The 18,526-nt window shown below is 35.1% G+C and overlaps 1 protein-coding gene across 1 annotated transcript in view; it reads left to right on the forward strand.

Annotated features, from left to right (window-relative positions):
- Window positions 1–641, forward strand: part of LOC127559514 (40S ribosomal protein S18-like) — a 959-nt gene extending 318 nt beyond the window's left edge. The window contains exon 1 of the mRNA XM_051993361.1: window positions 1–641. This exon is cut by the window's left edge and continues 318 nt beyond it. Coding sequence (XP_051849321.1) covers window positions 1–144 — 144 coding nt within the window. The 3' untranslated portion in view covers window positions 145–641.
- Window positions 642–18,526: the final 17,885 nt, after the last annotated feature.

Genomic DNA, 18,526 nt, shown 5'->3' on the forward strand with positions numbered 1-18,526 from the left:
GAGGATCTGGAGCGGCTGAAGAAGATTTGGGCACATCATGGGCTTCCACACTTCTGGGGTCTCGGGGTCCAAAGCCAGCATACAAGACTACAGGCTGCAGAAGTCACATTGTGGGTATGTCCAAGAAGTAAACATATTCACTAGCCTTGTCTACTAACAAATCGTTTATATTTAAAAAGTTTAAAAGTGCTCTGTACCCAATAAATGATTAATGAATATGTGTTGAAACTGAAGTTGGCTGAAAGATTATCTCTCAGATCTGCTTTAAATATATGATGTCAACATTCTTCATTCACATTCTCTCTGAGCTTTCAAATTAAGTATGAAAATATTGCTTTGCACTGAGATTTCAACCAAAAAAGGTCCATTTTTTTCCACAGTAGAAAATACATAGTTATTGAAATAAAACCCAGTGAAATAAAACATGACAAAGTTCTTAGACTGCCTATTTATACTTCCCCCAGTTGTACCTATAATACTGTTTGGCTTTACATAAGTCTCAATCTATAAAAATATGTACTATTTCATGGAAGGCTGCTATAGCAGAAGGAAATATGAAGTGTATTTTATTCCTGAATATCAGAAATGTTTTTTGGAGGAAAAGTGGAATATAGTAAATCAAGGGGAAAAAAAGGTGTATCCGTGGCATATTTCTAATTAACAAATCAGTAAATAAATAATACATTGATTTGAATGAACATTTTTCTGTTACATTCTTAAGTCTACACAATCAATGAAACAACGAATCAAGCCCTGATTTGTAGCATTTGTCAATTTCTGAAATGTAAATGTTCACATTGAAAATTTAACATTTGGGCTAAATAAAATGAGCAGAACCAGATCATTGTACACAGTAACAACAAGATTATATGATGATCAATTCTGATGAACATGGCTCTTTTCAACAATAAGGTGATCAAGAACAGTTCCAATGATCTTGTGATGAATAGACCCAACTACACCCACAGAGAGGACTGTGGGAACTGAGGGTGGCTCACAACATAGCATTTTCACTCTTTTTATTGTAGTTTGCTTGCATTTTATTTTCTTTCTCATTTTTTTCCCTTTTTGATTTGATTTTTCTTGTACAGCAAGGTAATTGTATAAATATGTATGTATATATTGGACATATATTTTTACCATGTTTAACATATATTGGAGGGAGAGGAGGAAAGGGAGGAAAATTGGAACACAAAGTTTTGCAAGGGTTAGTGTTGAAAAATTATCCATGCATATGTTTTGCAAATATAAAGTTTTAATAATAATAAAAAAGAAAATTTAACATTTGGTTCTCTTGAGCCTGTTTGACTCCAGCACACCTCTGTGTATAATACAAGAGAAAGCAGATCAAAAGCTACTGGCATGAAAAGATAACTTCTGACAAATTTTCTTGCTACTCACAAGGGATTCAGGGGTACAGTTGCTAGCAGGGATAGCCCACATTGAAAACTTATGGGTATAAGGCCATATCAGTATTCTATTTGGAAGCCCAGAGTTTCTGAGGACTCAAGTTCATATTTAAATTGAGGCAAAAAGCCAGTAGGAGAATGGTCTATTATTCTATAATGTCAATAAAATGAGGGTTTTCCAAATGACCTAAGAAAGAATGAAGGATAAACAGACACAGTTGTGAAAAAGTTAACCCTTAAAATATCAATCCAGCAAGAGACTGAAAAAAATGGGAAGAGGTATTAATAGCCAGTCTCTGGGTAAGTTAGCCATGGCAGGCTTGCATCCTGGGAGCTGAGACTGTACCTGTCAAACCAATGTTCAGTAGTCAACAAGGAATTTTCAATGGCCTAAACTGTAGATTTGGAAAAGAAATTAAGTCAGTCTATAAAGTGGCAAAAAAATTGGATCTCAAGGATGGGCAGATGTTTCTGAGAGACAGTAGAGTAGATAGTCCCTCAACATAGATATGGCACTATTTCTTTCCACGTGATTGTGGCAAACTCATGAGATTGCAATTACTTACCAAACTGGGAAATACAAAATGATGTAGAAAATGAAGGTTTTGAGAGAGATGTTAGACTAGTCTCTTCAGCCTTTTTTCATTTTGTAATACCTTAGTGAATTTCTAGATTTTTCAGAGGCATAATTATGAGTGAGACTGAGGGATGAACTGTCTAGTGTCATTTAAGGGATTTTGGAAACATCCTTCTTTCCTTCTCCCCAAGCATGTCTCCTAATTTAAATTTCAAAAGGTAACTTTCCAAGGCTTGTCTCTCCAGACTACACTATTAAGGTATGATACAAAAAAAAAAAAAAAAAAAAAAAAAAAAAAAAGGCTTTTAGATAATTCTTTGGTTTTTGAACAGGTATATTTTATCTCTCCAGCTATATTATCGTTGTTATTTTTCATTTGTTTTGCTCATATCTCATTCTTTGTGACCCTATTTGGAGTTTTTTTGACAAAGATATTGAAGTAATTTGCCATTTCCCTTTCCAATTCATTTTACAGAGGAGGAAACTGAGGCAAACAGGGTTAAGTGACTTGCTCAGGGTCACACAACTAGTAAGTATCTGAGGCCAGATTGAACTGAAGAAGATGAGTTTTCCCAACTCCAGGACTGGAACTCTATTCACTGGGTCACCCAGCTGGCAAACTGTTTAAAGTAATTGTTCAGATCATTTTATCTATGAGAATTAAGCACTGAGCTTTGAAAGAATGGGAGTCTAGAGGAAACAGAGAGAAGATTTGGAACATGGGATCAGGAAGGCAAACCTATTTTGAAATGTTATAGACAGTGGAGACAGAAACCAGTAGTAATGGAACCAATGTTTAGTTATTTAGAACTTTATATTCCTAGAGATTTTGAAAATAATTATCCCCAAATCACATCAGACTAATTCAGCAGAAATTTAGTCTTATTCTCCAGATTTACTTTATAATCCACTTCCTTCATTATGTTTGCATCTGCTTTGGATTGGAAGAATTTAGAAGCCGTTCTTGAGCTGGTCAGGTTATTGGGGATCAGACTGATGACAAGAATTAATTTTATGTCAGCCTTTACTGAGGCGATTCCCAAGTCTCATTGTTCTGATGTCAAACCCACATATACCTAAGAAAAAATGATATCGAGAAGTCTCTTTCAAGGCGCTTTCCTTACCCACCATAACAACTCTTCCAAAATAGCCTCCTCCACCTAAGAATCTGTCACTGGCACTCTGCACATGTGCCAATCCTCATTAAAAAGGAAATTATCAGAACTTATTTTGCCTAATTCTCTGCCAATAAAACTAACTTAAATGAGTTGGATAAATATTTACTCCATCTGTCAGCTCCAGGCATTTTCTCTGACTGTCCCCCATTCCTATGATGTTCTTTCTCTTCTGCTTGGATTATTGAACTCCCTGGCTTCCTATAAATCCTAACTAAAATTATATCATCTATAGGAAGCCTTTCCTAACTTTGCTGAATTGCAGTGCTTTCCTCTTTTAGTTATTTCCAACTTATTCTATGTATTACTTTGTATTTATTTGTATAGATTTTTTTCCCTGAGGATATTACATTTTTTGTTTACTTTATAATTTTTTTTATTAAAGTTTTATTTTCAAAACAGTCACCCTTGCAAAACCTTGTGTTCCAATTTTTTTTTCCCCTCACTTCCTCCCACTTCCTCCCACTCCCTCCCCTAGATGGAAAGTAATCCAACATATGTTAAACATGTGCAATTCTTCTATATACATTTCCATAATTATCATGCTGCAAAAAAAAAAAATCAGCTCAAAAAGGGAAAAAAAAATGAGAAAGAAAACAAGATGCAAGCAAACAATGACAATAAAAGTGAAAATATTGTTATGATACACACACAGTCCTCTCTCTGGGTACAGATGGCTCTCACCATCAGAAGGCCATTGGAACTTCACCTTAGATTTTATGATCTTATAACTATTTGCATTTCTGATGACATTGAATAAAGAAACAAGCTCTTATCAACATTGTAAACACGAAATTTTTTGGTGATTCTTTATTTTAACAGCATTTTATTTTCTAAATATATTCAGAAATAGTTTTCAACATTCACTTTTGCAAAGTTGGTTTTTTATCCCTTCTTTCTCCCTACCCCCTCCTCTAGACAACAAACAATCCTATATAGGATATGCCATTCTTCTAAACATATTTCCATATTTGTCAACATGGAATATTTTTAAAAATCAATTCCTTTTAAACAAATAACATTTCTGAAGCCAGATTTTTACCCAGAGGGAAAATGGCTCTCTCTGAGAAAAGTGATCATTTATTTCTTGGCTACATTGACAAGCCCAAAGAAAAAAGTGAGCCCTGATCAATGTATTCAAAGATAGTAGATACAATAGCCTTATGCAGATCTCATGTATAGAGAGAAGTTGCCTTCTTTCTTAGCTGCTTTGTGAAATGTAGGAACAGTTCAGGGAGTATTTATGCTTTATACATACATACACACATTATATAGTCAGAGGTCAGGTATATATTTGAGATATGCAAGGTATTCAAGGACTGACTAGTATTAGTTTGCCAAGCTTTTTTTCAGAGCTGCTGATCCACTTTTGGTGTCCACCTTCACCCAATTCTCACTTCTTGTAGCATGTCAAGTTGAGGATAACTAACAATCTTCAACTTGTTGGTGAGTTTGGGGGGTGTCTACCCCAAGTATGTGAAGTGTTCTGGAGGAATGAGCAGATGAGAACAATTTGTTCCAAAGGCCATGAAGGCGGCTGACGCAAACACTGGGGAGGGCTCAGGGCTTGGTAAGACATGGAAGACGCCAAGGTCGTCCACTGTATCCCGGGCCATCATTGGAGGACCAGACTTATGTTCTGCCACTGGACTTCAATGCCTTTGGAAGAGAAACGGATGCTGACAATTTTGTGCAATTTTGCCTTACTTATATCCAATTCAGGCACTAGTCAAGCTATCATCCTCTGTTGTCATCAGTCCTTCTTTTTGAAAATAAAGGTCTGATTCTTTATGACCACATTTGGGGTTTTCTTGGCAGAGATACTGGAATGATTTGCCATTTCCTTTTCTAGCTCATTTTACAGATGGGGAAAACTGAGACAAACAAGGTGTGAAATGACTTGCACATTGTCACACAGCTAGTGTCTGAGGTCAGATCTGAACTTAGGAAAATGAGTCTTTTTGATTCCAAGCCCAGCACTCTTACCAAGTGTACCACCTAACAGCCCCAAATGAGAAATAGAGAATTTAAATAATCTCATCTCAGAAAAATAAATAGAACAAATTATATGTAAATTCCTAAAGAAAAAAAACTCTAGAATCAGATAGAATTGCTAGTAAATTCTATCAAACATAGGATACCCATTTCTGTTAAAACACTAAAACACAGAAATTAAATAGACTTTCTTTTAATATAGCAAGTAGCATTTATCTAAAACTAAAAATTAGCACAATATGTAATAGTATTAAGGTCTTCCCTACATGATCAAAGGGAAAGCAATGATATTTTATCCTTTATCATTACTACATTATTACTATTTGATAAGGTGCTAGAAATGTAAACTACAACCTGGTTTTTAAAACCGTGATTCCCAATCCCATATGGGGTCTCATAACTGAATGTGGGAGTCATGAAATTATGATTTATTGTCAAGTAAATGTTTGGTTTGTATGCCTATTTTATATACCTATATACCTGGAATCATGTAAAAAATTCTTGGGTAAAAAGAATCTGCAAGTTAAGAAGCCCTGAATTATGAGATAAGAAAAAGAAAATGAAGGAATAAACATTATCAAGGAGAAAATAAAATTATTAATTTTTTGCAAATAACATTATAACTTACTTAGAGAATTTTAGAGTTGACTAAAATGAATAGAAACGAATAATTTTAGCAAAACTATAGGATTTAAATAAATTCACATAAATCATCAACATTTCTGTATTTTTCAACTAAATCCAGGAGGAAGAAATAGAAAAATTCAACTAAAACAACTACAGAATATATAAAATACTTGAGCATTTATCTACCAAGACATATGCAGGAACCATAAGAATACAACTATAAAATACTATTTATAGAAATACAGACCATATATGTAGAAAATATTAGTTGTTCAGGGTAGGCCAGACCAGTATAATAAAAGTGACAACACTCGCTAAATTTTATTAGAATGGAAACTTCTTAAAGGTAGAGATTATTTTAAAATTGTATTTGTATTTTCAAAATTTAATACATACCTGAAATATTAAGGGCTCTATCCATATTAAGTGTTCTATCCTTCAAAATAATTGCTATTGAAATTATCTCCATTTTACAGATGAGGAACTTAAGGCTCAGATAGATTCCTCTATATTTATTATCTATATATTAGCTATTCCTACCTAATGTGTACTTGAGGCAGGATTTGAATCTAACAAAATTCAGTACTTTATTCACTATGCTTCTGTAATTTATAACTTTGAAACAACATTGTGTAGGATCAAACCAACTGAACTTGATTCAACTCAACAGATAAGGATCTAATGTGTATAAGGCATTGGTGAGATGAAGACAAGAGTTTCTGCCCTTGAAGAACTTAGATTTTCTTTGGATACAACATGTATAGACAAGTAAATCGAAAGGAAAAATAGAGAACTGATAAGTGGGATGAGAAGAAAAAAAAGCAAGAAAAACTTTATGTAGGAGGCAGTACCTGTGATTAGTCTTGAGGGAGGTGAAGGATTTTAATAGGCAATAGGATTGAATAGGAAGTACTATTTGGGTTTTGGGTTCAGCCTGTACAAAGGCACAAACACTAGAAATTGAATCTTATGGACATTGATAAGGTTACCAATAAGAGAAGAGAGTCCAGAACAGAACCATGGTGGATTCCCACCTTTAATGGATAGAAGATATTTATAGAAAAAAAGAGCCTGAGCAGAGTGTGCTAAATCAATAGAAAAGGGCAATGTCAAAGAAATTAAGGTTAGAGAGAGAATCTAAAAGTAAGGAGGAATCAATAAATATTAATAGCTGCAGAAAGAGTAAGGGCAGAAGAAAGACAATTATATTTCCCAGTTTAAAAAATGGTTGGTAATCTTGGAGAGGGTAGTTTCAAATTGTGAAGAGTTGAGAAATCAGTGTAGAAGTAGAACCAATGAGGATGGAACAACTTTTTCTGAGAGTTTAAGTGTGAAATGTAGAAGAGATATGAGATGATAGCTTGAGGGAATGGTATAGTCAAGTGAAGTATTTTTAAGGCCATCTATATTTCTAGAACTTAAGAAAGTTCTTAAGTTGTTGATAAGGAGAGATTAAGTATGAGAGAAATGGAATGTTTGAAGGGACATGTTCCCAGAGGAACCAAGAGAAAAGAGAATTGAGGACACAAGTAGGATTGTTGTTGACAAGGAGAAGAACCAGAGACTAGAATAAAGGAGTAGAGATTTGGAAGTATAAGTAATGGGGAAGATGAAACCCATGTTGGATGATCTCAATTTTTGAAACTAATTGAGAGATATAGGGTGGGATGCAAGAGAAAAGAAGGTTTGGAAAACTGGAGTAGAAAATATGTTAAATAGTTTATTAGGGAAGAATAAAGATTCACTACTATGAAGCAGTGAGGGTCTATTTGAAATTACTTAACAAATTTGTAGTGGATCCAGGTAGCATAATTTCTTCCAATGGTATTCAGAAGCACAAAGATGGTGGAGGTCATTCATGTTTGGATTATACAAAAACACAAGGCATGATGAAAGAGAGTAAGGAATTAAAGAGTAAAGGAGAATATATAATTGAACTAGTTAATTATAGTGTTAATGTGGATGAAAGAAAAGTTATGATTAGAGAAGTTAATTTCAGAATTAAAGATGGTATAAGTGGCAAAATTTGGATGGAAGAGAGATCCAATGTATAAATCAGAGCAAGGAATTAAAGGATAAAGGAGACTATATAACTGAACTAATTATTGAGACCAAGGAAGAAAAGGGCAGCTAGGTGGTTCAAGATAGAACACTAGCCCTATATCAGGAGGACATAAGATCAACTTGGCAGCTGTGTGACCCTGGGCAAATCACTTAGCTTCAATTTCTGAGACAGACAGAAATACTGTGGAAAGAAAAAAGTAAGGCTGAAAGAAATAATTGACTGGGAAATAAAGAGAAGAGAAAACCAAGTAAAGATAAAAAATTGATTTAGGAAATGTGAAAGAAGGAAAAGATGGAAAGAAATATTGTTGTGATTAGAATTCAACAATGAAGGTAGAATTTGGGTGGAGGTGAGAAATAATCTATAAGTATCCTTCTGAGTGTCTAAGGCAGAATAAAAAGATAAGTGAGGGGGAGTTGAAGGACAGAATATATAAAGGAAAAGCAACGTGTTTATATCACCTACATTGGGATGGAGAGTGACAGTGTCTGAAAGTGGCAAGGAGGAGTATATGTATTCTTTCTCCAATCCTACTGGCTCAGAAGAGAGAGGGGGAGCATCTTGTATCAGAAAATGTGATCAAAGATTCAGCATGTTCTGCCAAAAGTAAAAAAAAAGTAGGAGGTAGATTAGGAAGAAGAAGCTTTAATAGTAGAATGAGAGAGGACATAATGGAAGAGAAGGGCAGAAAAGGACAGGAATTAGGAAAGGGAAAAAAAGGGATAGAAAGGAATGAAAGAGCAGGTAAGGGAGGAGTTTTGCCTCAGCAGATAGCTATTCTGAATCACAGGCATAAGAAAAGCAGGGAGAGTTTATTAGCCATAGAATGGGGGCGGGGAAAAATTGATTAGGTCACAATGATAGGGCAAAGCTAAATAAAATCTCTTCTTAATTCTCCTTTCCAGGGAATTAATGATCAGGCGTCAAATGCCCAGAATAAAAGCCAGAAAATCTGTCCATAAGAAATCAGGATTGTCTTATGTAATACGGAATAAATAGCCACTTTACCCTGGTCTAAAGTTATTTTATGGAAGCAAAAAAAAAATCCCTGGGATCATTTCTAGATCTGGTCACTAGATGATGCTGTTCAATAGGCTAAATGAGCCAGATCCTTTTCATGTGTCATTACCTGATATAGATAATGTGATACATGAGACTTGGAATCATGAATAACTGAGTTTAAGTTCTGCCTGAGATACTTATTCTTTGTGATCTTGGACAAGTCACAAGCCTCAGTTTCCTTCTCTATTTATTACATCAGGACAACAATGGCACCTTTTTGATAGTATTGTGAGGATCAAATAAAATAAAATGTGTATTTTGCAAAAATTAAATCAATTTTAGCTATTAATATTTTACAGATGAAGAAATTTAAGGCCAGAAAAGGGGAATAATTTGCCTTTCATGGACCCATGTCTTCTGAGTCTAAATTCAGTATGTTTTCCTCTACACTCACACACACACACACACACACACACACACACACACACACACACCCCACCTACCCCCACCCCAACCCACACACACAGAGCCTTTTTTTCCCCTTCTCCATGTATAGGTTGAAATATGAGAAGAAGAGCAAGGAAGGAAATAATTATTTTGTGAAATTTCAAAATTATCTCAGATTTTCCCAAAATAACATATCAGGATGATAATTTTTGCAACTTTATGAAGAATGGGTTGCAAAAGTAGAGAGACTAGAGTTAGGAAGACCAATTGACGACTATTGCAATAGTCCATCTGAGTGGTAATGAGGGCTTGAACTAGTCATAGGGGTGAAGGAAAAAAAATAGATGCAAAAGATCTTGAGGAAGTAGAATAGACAGGATTTAGGAACTGATTGGATAAGGGAGAAAATGAGTAAGAAATGAATGAATTTTTAAATCTGGATATCTGAAATAGTGGCATCAATCTCAAACAGAAACAGAACTCACTCGACATATATAATGTGTCCCTACAGCCACATATTGACTTAAAAATCACATTATTAACATTGTCTATATTTTATTGCTCTTTTTATTTATGTGATTAAATATTTCCCAATTATATTTTAATTTGGTTCAGGCCACATTGTGTCTACTTCTGGTGTTTGACACCTCTGTACTAAGTTCTAGATAATCATCTATTATTATAGTAAAATCTCTGATGAGATTATTCCTTCTCCCCATGGTTCAGCTAAGATATTTTCTTGCACCTAAAGTGTTCATTTGTTCATGTGATTTCTCTGATCTTCTAATCTGTTTAAATTCCCTAATTTCTATTTACTGCTTATTTTGATAAAGAAGCTTACTAGCTCTTTGTGATGGTCTTTTATCTAACTAATCTTTGATGGAAAGGAGCTAAGATGGTATTAGGAAATTAAATAGCCTTCATTTAAGGGCAACTAGAAGAACAACTTTTTTTTTGAACACCCCCCAAAAAAGAAATCTTACTTTTTGTTTACAACTATTGATTTTAGTAAATAAAATAATTTTGTTCCAATATCCCTTTGGAGAGAGGCAAGTGAAGGTACTTGACACAGCATTTAACCTACTCTCTACAGAGGGGGAATTTGCAATCTCCCTTGGAGACAGTCAGCCAGATCAAAAATCACATCCACCCATATCACTGTAATCCGTTCAAACTCCTATTAGACTACTTCTAAATGCATATATCCTAGGAAGGTTTGATGCACAGGGAGAATGAAGACGGCTTCAATGTACAAATGAAAAAACATAATCTTGAAAAGGCAAAAAGGAGTTTTAAAGTGTCAGGACATGAGGGGAGAAAAATGAGGCCCAGGAAAAAAAGAGACGACAGAACAGTTGGAATTCAGAATCTCATATACGGCTTTCCCCCAAAGAGGAAGATGCTAAAACCTCTTAGGAGGAAGCAGCTGTTTGTCTTCCAAGAAATGATGATGTGAATCCACAGGTGCTCTCAGTAAGAGATCATTAGAGGGTCAAAGGAAGATTGGCAATTGGAGATTCCCTGCTAAGGGATACTTAAGCAGTTACTATTTGTCAAGCTAATAACAAGAATACTGTTGTCTTCTTCAGCCCAGTATCCACAATGGGACAGAGAATCTCAGAAGACTTGTCAAACTGGATAACCATTGCTGGTAATTCATGTGAGCAAAAATTATATTACCAGAAAGAATCTGAAAACTGCTGAGCATTGCAAATATTATGAAATCTCGGGAAAGAAATGGAATATCTGAGGGGGTATAAGTGGTATTAATCATTGCTTTTAGACTAGAAAAGAAAGAAGCTGGGGATCTGAATCTCTAGGTTATGACTTAAAATATAGAAGTGATAATGACATTAATGCATTTCCCTGAAATTTTACAAATCTACTAAAAATAATTGAAACTGAAAAGGAAGAGGAAGAAGAAAACTACCTACCTATCTATGCCAATCTAGATAGCATATAGGATAGTTATAGGGTGAGAGAAAAATAGAAGACACATTAAGAAATCCACAGGAAACAACAACAAAACAAAAATCAACCTGTAATAAAATCCATGGCTTAGGATGACCATACTTAGAAACAGTTTGAGTGATTTAAAAAAGGAATTTAAGATCCTATTGTGAAGAAATGAATTTGACCTCACAGTTAGTATTGAGATCTGTGAGGTACCATAAGGTATATGGTTCTCTTTCTCTCTGTCTCTTTCTGTCTTTTTATGTCTCTTTGTCTCTCTGTCTCTGTGTCTCTGTCTCTCTCTGTGTCTCTTTCTGTGTGTCTTTCTGTCTCTGTCTGTTTTTATGTAAAAGGTCACAAAGGGAGAGTATTGAAATATGGGGACAGCTTGATGGGACAGTGGATAGAGGGCTTGCCTGCAGTCAGGAAGAAGTTGACCTCACATTAGCCATGGCAAGTCATTTAACACTGCTTCAGTTTCCTTTACTGAAAAATAAGTTGAAGATACTTCTCCATTGGCAAACCACTTCCGTGTTTCTGCCAAAAAACCTTAAATGGAGCCACAAAGAATTGGACGTGACTGAAAAATGACTCGAGATACTAAATTTTTTTATATTAATATGCATATATTTATAATATAAAATCTATGTCTGTTTCGGGGTCCTTCTTTGCCTTAATTTTAATTTTACCTTGCAAAGGATAGAGGAACCAACCAAGGAAAATTTCATTCTGTAAATGATTCTCACCAATAAGGAAAACCTTGCTTCTGGGATGAACATGTTGAGAAACTTGATAATATCTATTCCATATTAGAATCTGTAATGGAGAAGAAGGGGAAAGCTGGATATGGTGTCACGTATATTTTAGATTTTGGGAGACAAGATTTCAAAATATTCAGAACAGAAATAATAGGATGTTATGACAAATTCTATAGAGGAAGTAAACATAGAAAGGATGGAGAACTGTCAAGAATAAATAGATTTTCATTCCATTTGCTCTGCTCCTAGCCTTACCTGACTAACTAGGCAGCTGAAGAAAAAGACAATGCTATGAATTTTTAAACAGGCACTTGAAATCTTAGTTCGATGCTTATTCTACTGGAGAAGATCAGAACCTTCAGATTCCCAACCCAGGGATTACATTTTGTTTCATAATTTATTTATTAGGCATTTCTTGGCATAATGTATCATTAGTGTTGTTAAACAAATCAAGAAAGCATCCAAAGCTCCGGGAAAGTAAACACTATGCCAATTCTTTTCTTTTTATCCATTCATATCTTAAAGATGGAAATCGGCCACTTTTTTAAGAGAAAATCTTTGCCAAGCTTTTTAAAGCTTTGAATTGTACCTACAATCTATTTATTTGCTATGAGAACACAGAAAAAATACTGCTGAATTCCAAGGCATGGTAATTATTTTTGTTTCATCTTTGTCCAAAATAAGAGTGGAAAGGTTAGATTTGGGGAAACCATAGGGTGTTCTTGACCTCTACCCTAGCTCTCCTGAGTTTGACTTTCAGTTCTCTGTCTTCCTTGTCCTGACAATTTTCTTATTTGCCTTTTGGTCCATATTCTTATAGTCTGTTTAGAGCAGGCCTTCCTAAACTTTTTCCATTTATGACCCTTTTTTGCCCAAGAAATTTTTATGCAATGTGGCATAAATAGGTATATAAAAGTTATACAAATCAAACATTTAATAATCATAAATCATACTTTTGCAACCCCCACATTCAGTTACAAGATCCTATATGGGATGCGAACCACAATTTAAAAAGTTAGAGAATAAGAAGAGTATCAGGTGAACTGATATAAAAATACAATTTAAAACTACATCTCTTGTGTGTAAAAAAATATGCTTAGTAATGGAAGAGAGAAAAAGTTGAAATGAGGAGTGGTTCCTATCCTCAAGGAGCTTTCAATCTAGAGTGAATGTAAGATATCAATTTGAATTGCTGTAATATATGGTATTACAAGGTTAACAATGTATCAGAGAGTTATAAAATAAAGTATTAAATGATTTAAAAATTAATTTTTAAAAAATAATATTGCTTTATGAATTATGTTGGGAGAGAGAAATCAGAACAAAAGGGAAAAACCATGAGAGAAAAAAAAAACAAAAACAAAAAAGAAGTGAACATAGCATGTGTTGATTTACATTCAATCTCCATCATTCTTTTTCTGGATGTAGATGGCATTTTCTGTCCAAAGTCTATGGGCATTGCTTTGGATCACTGAACCACTAAGAAGAACTAAATCTTTCATAGTTGATCATAATACATTCATGCTCCTATTGTGTATAGTGTATTCCTGTGCACTGCTGGGTCAAAGGGTATGCACAGTTTGATAGCCCTTTGAGTGTAGTTTCAAATTGCTCTTCAGAATGGTTGGATCATTTCACAACTCCATCAACAATGCACTAATATTATTTAATTTTGAGGAAGAAAGTGGTTTCCCATTGTGAGAATCAGGGAAAATTATTATGACATTTTAGGTAGATTTAAAAATCATGAGTAAGAATTTATAGTTATCCCTTCCATATTGCAGGAGTTAGGGGTGCAGTGTCCCCTTGATCTGGAAAATCTGCTTAAAATTTTTTTGCCCTCTCTTTGTATTTGAATTTCTTAAATGGTGTGTTTACAGTCCCTTTTTGTAAAATTTGGGATAAGTATTTGATCATAGGCTCTGTCTCATCTGTTGGTCTTTGTTTATAGTCTGTGGCTTCCACAAAATTCCCCCCAAATTCCCACTTAATTCTGATGCTGAACTACAATATATTGAAACTGTGATGTAAAAAATAGGAACGTGGAAGGAATAATTGTAAAAGATAAAGAATAAGTTTGAAAGGGCATTCTTGTTATTGGGAATAAACCAAACAAGGGTAGGGAGTCTGAGATTATGATATGTGTCTAAGGTAGGAAGTACCATCAATCAAAAAAGTCAACATTTAGTGTTTGACATTGTGTGTCAGACATTGTGCTAATCTTTGGGACTATAAACACAAGTAGAAAGAAAGACATGAAGGCCTTTGCCCTCAAGGAGCTTACATTTAATGAGGGAAAACAATTTATCAAAGGGTGCTAAAAGAGGGAGGAAGAGGGATGAAAGATCAGGAGAGAGTGAGAAATTACTTTTGAGAGTAGAACAGAGAAAATCTGGGTAGTCAGAAATGATACCAAAAACTACTTTGTAAATGCCATTTTCTCTTGGTGCATGAGATTCTAGATGAACAGAATAACCCCTTTCTCTGTGCCTTGGAAGCATATTTATTGTTTTGCTCTTCATTTACCCAAACAAAGATGACTGTCTATTTCTAGTGATTCAAAAGTCTCTTGGGTAGTAGTTTGTCTAGCCCATGCAATATGGGATACGGTGTAAAGCTTATGGAATGTCTTGTATCCCATAGCATTTAGCATTATACCTGGCACATGGTAGGAGCTTAATTGATTTGGATACAAAGATTATATGATTTGGTCAGGATCACACACAGCTAGTGAGGCTAGATTTGAACTAGGATCTTTTATCCACTGTCCCACTTATTTGCCTCTGGGTAGATAAGTAAGAGGCAACCCCAGAAGATTGTGATATTTCTGAAGCCAAGAAAGGAGAGAATATACAGGGAAAAAAAAGCAATAATCATCACTGAAGATCCACAAGAGAGGGATAATTACCAGCGCAAGGAGCTAGAGGTATGAGAAAATGGACCCTAGAAATGATAGAACAAAAAATTCTTTACAGTTGAGAGACCATCTAGCTGCCCTAGTCAGAGGGAAAATGAATATTCCAATCCTATTGGGGTCCACGCCATTTTACTAATTATAACACTCAAAGATTCTAAAGCATAAATCAAGGATTGAGATAAGTAACACCTTGTTTCCTTACTAATGACTGCCCCAAACTCTGGAAAACTGAGAGAACTCTTTAGTTATGTGGCCACTGTATATGATGTTAGACTTTTTCCAATATGGTTAATTTTGTTTAATCCACCCTCCCTCCACTTATTATTTGTTATAAGGGATGGCTTTCTGGGAAGGGGCAGGGAAGAATACACTGGAAAAGGTTACATAAAAACAAAAACTATCCTTTTTTTTTTGAAAGGTCATAGATGGATACTATTGTATATTAAAGGGTTATCATCTAGTCCCCAGTTTTTTAAACTGTGGTTCACAAAAGGGTCTTATAACTAAATGGTGGGAGTCACAAAATGATGACTTATTATCAGTTAATTTTTGATTTGTATATCTATTTTATATGCCTGTATACCCAGGGTCATGATACAAATTTCTCAGGCAAAAAGGGGTCTTGAGGGGAAAAAGTTTAAGAAGCTCTCACAGTCCACATCTCTCCATCTTTCCCCTCACAAAGGAATATGATATTTATCAAATTCTTTGCTAAGGTCAGGTAAACCATATGTGCAACATTCCCTTAATCTGACAAAGAACTGTGAAACAAAGGAAACAGAATTGATCTGCCATTATTTGTTCCAGCTGAAACTGTGCTATCTCTTTTAAAGCCATCTTGTTGGGATGTTCATTATTTCTTTCATCAACTCTTCTAGAATTTTTCTAGAAATCAAAATCAAGCTCACTGGCCCATAGTTTGTACAGTTTCCCTCCCTCATTTGATAATTGGAACATTTTCTCCATTATAGTCTTCTATTCTTCCCTCCTATTCCTCATGATCTTCTGCAGAAATAGTGCAGTACCTGAGGTTATTGTTCATCTGGACCAAGTGATTTATAATCTTTGATGACAGGCTCTTTTCTACTCTCTACTTGTGTTAGGTATAAACTTCCCAATGCAAATATTCTCCTTGGAGAAAACAAAAACAAAATAAGAACTGAGCAGCTCTATTGTCTCTACTGTTAGTTATCATTATCTGATCCATCCAAGCAAAATCGTATCCCTTCTTCCATCCTCATCTTTCTCGATAGCAGAATAAAACCCTTTGTGTTATCCTAACCAGTTTTAGCTCATTCAGAGCTTTAGCACTGCTGACATTATTTTCACCTGGCAGTGCTATGTCCTTTATAGACATCCCCTTTATTCACTCTTACTTTCATTTTCTGTGTGGCTTGTTAAAATGTGTTAATCTGTGAATTTCCTGAGCATTCATGACAGTCTCCTCAGACAATTCCCATTTCCCCCTCACTCCTCAGAATTGCTTGTCTTTGTGTCTTCAGAATTTCATTCTTGTGAGTTTTCCATTTTCCTTGGAGAATTCTTCTACTTTCTCATGACCTTGCCTCTTTAGCCAACCTTTTGTTCTTGTACAAATTGATTTGCAGTTAAGATAAAGAGGATCTTGGGAGTAAGTTGGATCGTTGGAACCCTAAGTTAAATAGATATCATCAATAACAATAGGTTTTGATTTCCATAGAAGTATAGAAATCAAAAGGGAAAGATCTAATCTTACCCTGTATGTCTTCTACTTGGCTTATATAGGTTCAGTATGGTGGCTATAAGTAAAAGAGCTATTGACCTGACCTTATCAGAGGGAGGTTCTAGCCACCATACCCAAGCTGAATGAAGATGATATGGTTTGGCAAATCCTGAACAGATAAGCTAGGATTATAGGAATAGCAGAAGATTCTGAGACTAGTAACGAAAAGTACTAAATGAGATTATGTGGAGAGAATAGCAGAGGTCTCCTGGCAAAAGCTGTAAGACCAGCAGAAAGACATGTCCAGCAGAGAATCTATGCCCAGTGAGGAGCAGGACTATGGGGAGCACAAGGAGTGTGATGACATCACCAGAAAGCACCAAAGGACTACTACTGCATCATATATCTCTTACATATGGGTGTCTCAAGCATTCCCCATGTGGGGCCCCTAATGCATGCTCACAATCCCCATTAATGATGTTTATATTTGTGGGAATGTCATCTGTGTTATGGAAGAATGTTCTACTTCAAACTATCTTACTATATGCTATTTTATTTAATGTCTTTGCTTAGAAATATCAGCTCTGGTCTCTTGTGACCCCGTTTGGGTCCAATTCCTTTTATTTCATTTTACAGATGAGAAAACTGAGGCAAATAGGATTAAGTATCTTGCTTGGAGTCACCTAGCTAGTAGGCCAGATTTGAACTCATGAAGATGAGTCTTCCTGACTTCAAGCCTAGCATTCTAGTCACTGTACCACCTAGCTCCCTGACAGACTTTTAATAAATGCCTTAAGAGTTTGAGGCTCACTGTTCAATGAACTATCTTTTTAGGCAAGTGAGTATGCCCTTATATGTCTCTGCAGTTTGTTTCTACAGGAAATTTATCAGTGACCCGATTGCTGCCATATTGTTGTCTAGGAAAGTTCATTCTCAGACTCTTCTCTTGGATTATGAGGTTAAACACCAGAAGTCTACATGGCTCTATCCCCAATACCTCCTTAGAGAAGGAAATGGCAAACTATTCCAGTATCATTGCCAAGAAAACTCCAAGTAGGATCATGAAGAGTTAATATGACTCAAAAGTGACTGAAAAACAACTTCTCCAAAGTTGCCATTTCTAGTTTCCAAGGTGAGGAAAAAGCAACATTTGGGCACAGGCTTTCCTCCCTTGTGTATTAGACTGGTGCTACTGGTCAGTGTCTATGTTCTAAACAATAGAATATATGAAAAGGAATTACAAAAGATGTTGAAATTGATACAAGTATTATTATCCCTATTTTCTAAGTAGAAAAATAATAATACCATATCCACACAATATTTTGAGGCTTTTGAGAGATTAGTCCTCTAGGGAATGGAGGACTCAGGACTCCCTAGTCACATAATGAGGAGTCAGAGGGTCCTCCTTTCAACCATCCTGAGTCTATGGAAATATCTGAAGAAGATAGCAAAAGGAGAAAAAATTCACACCTCCCCACACACAATGAATTAAGATTCATAGACTTTAAAAATACTTCTATACTTAAATAAATTGGTGATCTTATCTGTGTGGATAACCATTTCACCTGTACAGATTGAAACCCATCCAAGCCCTATTAAAAAACCTTATAAATGCAAACAAACAAACAAAAACAAAACAAAACCCAAAACACCAAACAATTTTAGACATTCTAACATCCAAGGCAGATTTTTTGACTTTCACAACAAAAAATATTCTTAGTAATAATTTGAGAGTAATCAAAATCAAGCTTCAACTAGTTTGTGAAATGCTCACTAATGTTAAAGGAAGTTCTGGAAGGACAAATGAGAATTACAATGGAAGTTAATCATAATTACAGATCCTCTTGTGAACCTCTTCTCTCACTTCCTGAATTGTAAATTCATTAATTTCTTGCCAAA

Source organism: Antechinus flavipes, chromosome 4 (assembly GCF_016432865.1).
Source record: "Antechinus flavipes isolate AdamAnt ecotype Samford, QLD, Australia chromosome 4, AdamAnt_v2, whole genome shotgun sequence".
NCBI classification, from domain to species: Eukaryota; Metazoa; Chordata; class Mammalia; order Dasyuromorphia; family Dasyuridae; genus Antechinus; species Antechinus flavipes.